At 34.4% G+C, this 7,029-nt stretch overlaps 1 protein-coding gene across 4 annotated transcripts; it reads right to left on the minus strand.

Moving 5' to 3' along the window:
* Positions 1-195: 195 nt before the first annotated feature.
* Positions 196-5,366, minus strand: LOC114311686 (putative protein phosphatase 2C 64). 4 transcript variants are annotated; one of them, XM_028257848.2, is made up of 5 exons: positions 4,907-5,366; positions 4,030-4,453; positions 3,236-3,603; positions 2,151-2,387; positions 196-792 (listed from the first exon to the last, which is right to left on the minus strand). In XM_028257848.2, the coding sequence occupies exons 2-5, from the start codon at positions 4,346-4,348 to the stop codon at positions 538-540; spliced, it is 1,179 nt and encodes a 392-aa protein (XP_028113649.2). In that variant the 5' UTR covers positions 4,349-4,453; positions 4,907-5,366; the 3' UTR covers positions 196-537. The 4 variants fall into 4 exon arrangements, with proteins under 4 accessions (XP_028113649.2, XP_028113650.2, XP_082724371.1 ...); XM_028257849.2 differs by having other exon boundaries at positions 4,030-4,450; positions 4,907-5,358; XM_082868245.1 differs by having other exon boundaries at positions 4,030-4,796; positions 4,907-5,358.
* Positions 5,367-7,029: the final 1,663 nt, after the last annotated feature.

A 7,029-nucleotide genomic window follows, 5' to 3' on the forward strand; every position in this document is an offset into this window, starting at 1 on the left:
ACTTTTTATAAAAAATAAGATAATAATAATAAGAACGATGCATATTAAAAAATCACCAACCCAACTATCCTACCTACTACTATTCCATTTGCGATCCCGCTATCATACAAATTCTACAACAGTGTACGATCCTATAATTTGGATCATGATTTTGATAACCATGATTATAACTGGTAGAGAACAAGTGTGAAAAAGTTTACTTCAAAGCGATAGGATTTCTAGATTGCCATTTTGCCAAGACAATGATTTACATGAGCCACAGAAAAAAGAAAAAAAAGAAAGGTAAAGGAATAACAGCCACAGACAATAGTAGTCAAAAGAACTTCACCAAGGACATAACTTCTAGGATTATCACCCTATTTTCTTGGAATTTAGAAACTAAACCCAAGTACTAGTTATCAGTTAAAAGGTTACAAAATGTACTATAAAGAATTGATGGCATGCTTTTCATTTCCTTTGAAGCTACCTGGTATTCACAAAGAGAATAGTACAACACATAATAACATTAATCATCTTGCCTCAGGTAGAGCCAGCATCTTAGGTTGGCGTTGAGCATGGCGCAAGAATGTTGGAAGGGAGGTTGACTCCGCCCCCTTTCACGGACAGGTTGGGACTCCTGACTGTGCTGGCTCTGCTCACGAGATTCGAATCAAGAAACACAACAATAACTGTGATGTCATCATGGAAATGCCGACGGACCCCCCGAGCGATCTTCTTCAAGTCCAAATACCTCATTTCTCTCTTCTTTGCCGCTTCTTGTAATGCAGCTTTCACTAATCTCTTAGCACTTCCCTGCATGAACGTAACTCAACAGTAAAATTTCTTTCCTATTCTTCCTAAAAAAAAAATATTTGGAGTTTGATGTGTTCTTCAATCATGTCACATTCAATGAATAACTCACATTCAATGAATAAAAATGATATACATGCTGAATTGCCAAAATGTTTGCAGATACGATTATCTGAATTTTCAGTTTGGTGCATAAATAACCAAATAGAAAATTCTAGATATACAATTGTCTAACGTCACTTACCATTATTTACGACGTATGAAGCACCGACACGTCCCCAGGGCCTGCGTACGAGTGTCGGACACGTGTCGGACACAGACACGCTCTCTAACGTGCCCTCTTTTCTTTTTTTTTTTGAATTTTTCCAATCAGACACGCCGTGACGCTTTCCAGACACGTGAGGTGGATCAAAGAAGCCCTAACTGTGGGAGAGGAGACAGAGAAAGAGAGAAGAGATCAAGGGAGAGAGAAAGAAGATGCCTGAGGTATTCTTCTTCGTCTTCTCTGTCTCCTTCATCTTCTCTGTTCTTCTTCTTCTCCTTCCTTTTCTGTTTTACTCTCCCTTTTCGTCTTCGTCTTCTCTAATTCTCTCTCTCCCCTCTTTTGTTTCTCTTTTTTATTTTTATTTTTGTTCTCTTTTTCCTGATTTCACCCTCTCTCTCTCTTTCCCTGTTTGTCTCCTTTATTTTCTTGATTTCTCCATGCTCGGTTATTAGACCAATGTTACCAGAAAATGCTACTACCACCCTAGCAAACTATGTTTTGAAATGAATATTCCAAAATATGGTACACTTTCATTCTAAAACAATAAATTTAGTGATCAAAAGTAATTCCAAAAGTTTTTTCCAAGTAAAAAAATATATATTTATAATGAATTAAAATCTAAGGTGAGTGAAGTTTTGACAGTACAAAACATCAAAAATAGGTAATAATGCTTATTATATGAATCTGTTGCTACATGACTAATTGATGTCTAATTGTTAAAAGAAAATTATTATAAAAGTACCTTCAATTCTTATTGGGTAATCTACACAAGCCTACTCTTATCATACCATATTTTTACAGTTTGCGGCGTATCATGTCCCCATTCCTGTTCCACGGACTGCAACAATCCATGTTATGGTAACATAGTACTAGACCATTAAGAAAATGCTTTCATTGATTTCATGATAAGGTAACTTTATACCTCCAATCACCAATCTGATTCCATTTTCAGGCAAGAAATCAAACTTACAAAGTGTACAGGATAAATAGTTGCCTTATTGGTGTTGTAACTTGTATGATGAAAGAAAATGACAATTACACAAGTCTCTATGAGGAAGACAAAAAAGCCATCAATATTCAGAGTCAAGTGTCTTACGCTGTGAGGATGATTTTGAACTATATCAACTGCTTCCTGATTGCTTAGGTGCTCCCAGAGGCCATCCGATGCAAATATAATAAACTGATCGTGTGGCTGCAATTGGTGCACCGAAATTGATGGATCTGCGCTCAATATCGGCCTTTTGATAGGTTCGCGCAGCCGAAACTTGGCAATTAATGGTTCCCTATTGAACTCAGCCTTTTTTAAATATACATCGCCAATAGATCTTGAAATCTGCAAGATAAAAATTACCTAAACATCAGAGAACACAAACACTAAAATGTTCAAGAAGCCATCATGTCCAACAATCAATGCACCTTACCATTAACACTCTGTAAAAACCATTTATCATACTAGTTAAATTATTGACCACCAACGCATCTAAAAGCTTAAGCTAATAGAAAGGTAAATTTATTATTTTTATTTTCAACATGCTCTCCCACGTGTGGCCAAATTTGCCTTCATAAGGGGGGCAAACATGTACATGTACATGTACAAGGATTATAATTATCGGGCAGGTGGTGAGGTTTGAACACATGATCTATTTCTTACTTTGAAAGCATGATAAGTTGTTAGAACTTTTAGAGGTGGCAATACATGAAGAGGCCTATAGACTACATGAATAAAATTTGGGTGGTTTAGAGAAACAAAATGGGACAAGTCTCCAACCCTCCCTAAACGTGCGGCTCGGACAAACAGGGAGGTGGTAGAGAGATGAACAAAATGAGAGAAACAAATCTGGGATAGAGATGAGACTTGCGAGACCACCCAAGGCATAGTTCTAATATCATGTTAAATTGTTTGACCACCAAATTGTCTAAAAGTTTAAGCTATTAGAGAGAGGTGTAATTTTATTATTTATATTCTCAACAATACTAACCCTGAAAACATAAATAGAACCAAAATTTTCTCCAAGTCTCCAACTCTGAATAACTCAAAAAATGGAATAAATGTTTAAGTATCACTCACTGACAAGATCTCCAATTCCTCTAGTATTACTAGTTGCTGCCAAATGTTTATGGAAATAATACAGTTGTAAAGTCCAACAATCAAACCCTTCCCTCGCAAAGAAGAAGACTTACCTGTATAAGGCCCTTCACACGCCACACATTATGTTTTAAAACTACAATTTGCGAGTCATCCGGGTGCAAAGATTGCAGCTCCTGTCTCACAGACTCTATAGCTGCATTGTGCTCCTCTGAGAGCTGAATGGCCAGAACTTCCCCTGTTACCTTGACAAGTCTCCCCAAAACAGCACGCGAATCACCAAGGTTGGCAATGTAAAGGGTTCCATTGCAGATAAGACCAACCAGGCAGCATGATCCGACTGCTGCAATCTGCGCTGCCATTGGCCATTGTCTCGTAACAAGAGACAGAAATCCCTCTTCTGTTGCTTGGAACGCCTTCCTTATTACCTCCACTGACATAGATTGCTGCTCAGAGGTAAACCCTGAAAGATTAAGAAAGAGTATCTGATCTCCAGCCCCAAGAAACACAATCAAAAGTAATATAATCCTCATAAATTAGTTTAATTAGGTAATAAGAATACTTTAAAGTTCATGGCCTTTAATTTTTTGTCTATCCATTCACATACAAATTTCTAGGAAAGAAGTACCTAAAATGTTAAATCCTTGGATTATTCACTATTTTGAATCCATGAAACTGAAAACCTCCACTCAACCAGCCTAATACAAGTATTTGGTTCAACCGAGAAGTGATTGGATGTGATAAAAGACAACATACGATATACAATCTTCTCATTTTTCAATACAACCAAACAACTGTGATGGAACATAAAACACAAAATGAGTAAACATTATTGAATGAACTGAAAATAATTTCCATTCCAAATTCTACTAGAATTCAAGTGACTTACTCCTGAGATGCTGGAAGAGGTGTTCATTGATGTAACGCGAAGTCTCAGGACCTCCATGCCCATCGTATATTCCAACAAAGGTTCCATACGGCCCTGAGTCATTCGTACTCAGGCAACCTGACTCAATTTGGCTCTGATCCTCAAGTAAATTGTTGGCTTGAACTACAGCCATTGAAAAATCACCATTAAAATGTTGTCCTATATCTTTGTACCATAGAAGCCCATCTTGGCGACCACCAGAATCCAAACCCTTGCCAATGTATCGATCAGACCTCGGCCGAAAACAGGCCCTCAATAAGTTCATTAACCCAGATAACATACCTCATTTCACCCCCAAACCACCCTACAAATTCTCCACATCTGATAACAACTAGAAATAACTCTGACCCAAACAAACCCAAATTGTGAACTGTTCCTTCCTCTACTGCACACAACAGAATGAATATCTATAAAACTTAAAAGTCTACATCAACATCAAAAACAAGAAAAGAAAAGCTCAAAAATCAGAATTTGTAACACATCAAAACCTAACAGATCATAGAAACAACTATACATCAAAAAGCCAAATTTCTGTTCAGTTCTCAGCTTGAGAATTGCAAGAAAACTATGGAGCTAGAGCTTTATATGCTAAACTCATTTGTGTTTCGTCATGAAACAGAAAACCCACGACCACAATAGCCGCTAATACGAGAAAAACTTAAAAGGGGGACTTTGAAACAAGAGTGGTCAAATTCACTTTTTCGTCATACAACCTGTTTGGTCAGAAGCTTCAAATCAATAAGGTACAATACAACTCAGTCAGCATAGAAAATTAGAAACCCTATTTTCTAAAATCCAAAATAACTGCATATACATATATAAATTGCAAAAGTCTTACCTATGGAATTGAAAGGTAGGAGGATCTGCAGTGAGAGAGAGAGAGATCTGGGGATCGATGAAATCGAAGAGAAATTGAAACTGGGTTTTGATTGTTGTTGTTTTCAGTATTGTTTAGAGTATATGGAGGTGATGGAAGAAGTAAGGCAAAGAGAGAGAAAGAAGTGAATACAAGTTATGAATGAGAGAGAGAATGAGTTTTTGATTAGGCCAACTGAAACTCTGGTCTCTCTCAGCAGACAAACCCCATTAAGAACCAACTATGGAGAGCTTGAAGCCAGCAAAGCAGAGGACCAGTTTGGGCTCCACACAGAGACACAGGCTAGAGAGAGAAGGTAAAAATGGTAAACAAACAGAAGAGGGGGGTGGGTGTTGTAGAATTTGGATTTGTCCAAGTTAAATTCATGTGAAGATGGTGCATTATAATTTGTAGAATTTGGATTTGTGTAAGTTAAATTCATGTGAAGATGGTGCATTATAATTTCTAATACTATGGAAATTAAATATTTTAGTTAAAAATTTTAAAAAAACATTATAAATTGTTATATTATTTATATATATATATATATTATAAAAATTTAAAAAATTATTAAAATAATTTATTTTCAAATGATGTCTAATTAATAACCATTACAATATTTTTCATTTTATATGATAAATTGATAAAATTATATATATAAAATGATCAAATCATATATATTATAATAAATAAATGATTTATTTTTAAAAATATATAAATGGTATTGATGAAAACAATCTAATAAATATCATAATTAATACTGAAAAAATTTAATTTTTTATATCAGTAATTTTTTTATTTAAGTGTATAAGATGAACTATTTAAAACATTAATATAAATTTGAATTAATTTAATATCAGGTTAATTACACATCTGAAATAGAAAATTTTAGTTTTAACCAATTCGGATTCGGGAGAGAGGGTCAATCAAATAATGTGAATAATATAATTGTAGACGGTAACTCCATGAGAGTTTAAATTAATCTAATAATAGGTTAACTACACATGTGAAATTGAAAATTTTTATTTTAGCAAATTTGAATTCGGGGAGAGAGGGTCAATGAAGTAATGTGGATTTTAATTGTGTACGGTAACTCCATGAGAGTTTAAATGAGGTCTCGTTTGAGAAATAGTTATTTTGGTTTAAAAATTAAAAAATTATTAAAAAAATTAAAAAATTTATAATTTATATTAAAAAGTTAAAAAAAAATTTATCTTTATTTTTTTTGCACATTTTTTATAAAATATATTAATTTTTTTATCTTATATTTTAATTAAAAAATTATTAAAATAACATCTACCCGAATGAAACCTTATCTAATAATAGGATAACCACATGTGAAATTAAAAATTTTCGTTATGACAAATTCGATTTCGGGAGAGAGGGTCAATCAAGTAATGTGGATAATGATAATTGTGTACGGTAATTCCATGAATTTTTCATGGGATGGGCTTGAAGTGAGAACACGTGTTGTTTGTTTGGGACTTCACACGTGTTGAACTTGGACACTTGGCGTTAGTTTGTTTTTGGGATACACGTGGCGTGATTTCAAAGCAACATCACAGATGTTCTGCGTGTTTTCGGGTGAAACGGTTTTGCCACCATGCTACTACTGTTAAAAAGAAAACGAATTTTGGATTAGAGAGTCATGGGTGTGGCTTAACAAGTCTTTGGGGGTGTTTGGTGCAGCTTTTTTAAGTTAATTTATGGTTTTTGGTTTTTAAAAAGTTATTTTGGACTGAGCTTCTGATTCTAATAACTTATTTTAAGTCAAAAAAGCTGATTCTGAGAAGCTGCTCACCCCTAGCTTCTGATTATCAGCTTCTGCTGTGGACATGTTAATTCACGGTTATGGTGGTGTTTGGTGTAGCTGTTAAAACAGATTATAGATTATAGCTTAACAGATTATAGATTATGACTTTAATCAGAAGCTGTTAATCTGTTTGGTATAGCTGTTGGATTATAGATTTAAGTTGCTGAGTAGTGTTTGTTAAATAAGCTGTGAAGTGACTTTTTCAATTAATTTTTATTTTTTATTATTCACTATTTGTCTACATTTTTCATAAAAAATAATAATAATATTTAATAGTCCATTTGAGTCTTTT

Source organism: Camellia sinensis, chromosome 5 (assembly GCF_055761805.1).
Source record: "Camellia sinensis isolate YWXY chromosome 5, ASM5576180v1, whole genome shotgun sequence".
In the NCBI taxonomy this organism is placed as follows: domain Eukaryota; kingdom Viridiplantae; phylum Streptophyta; class Magnoliopsida; order Ericales; family Theaceae; genus Camellia; species Camellia sinensis.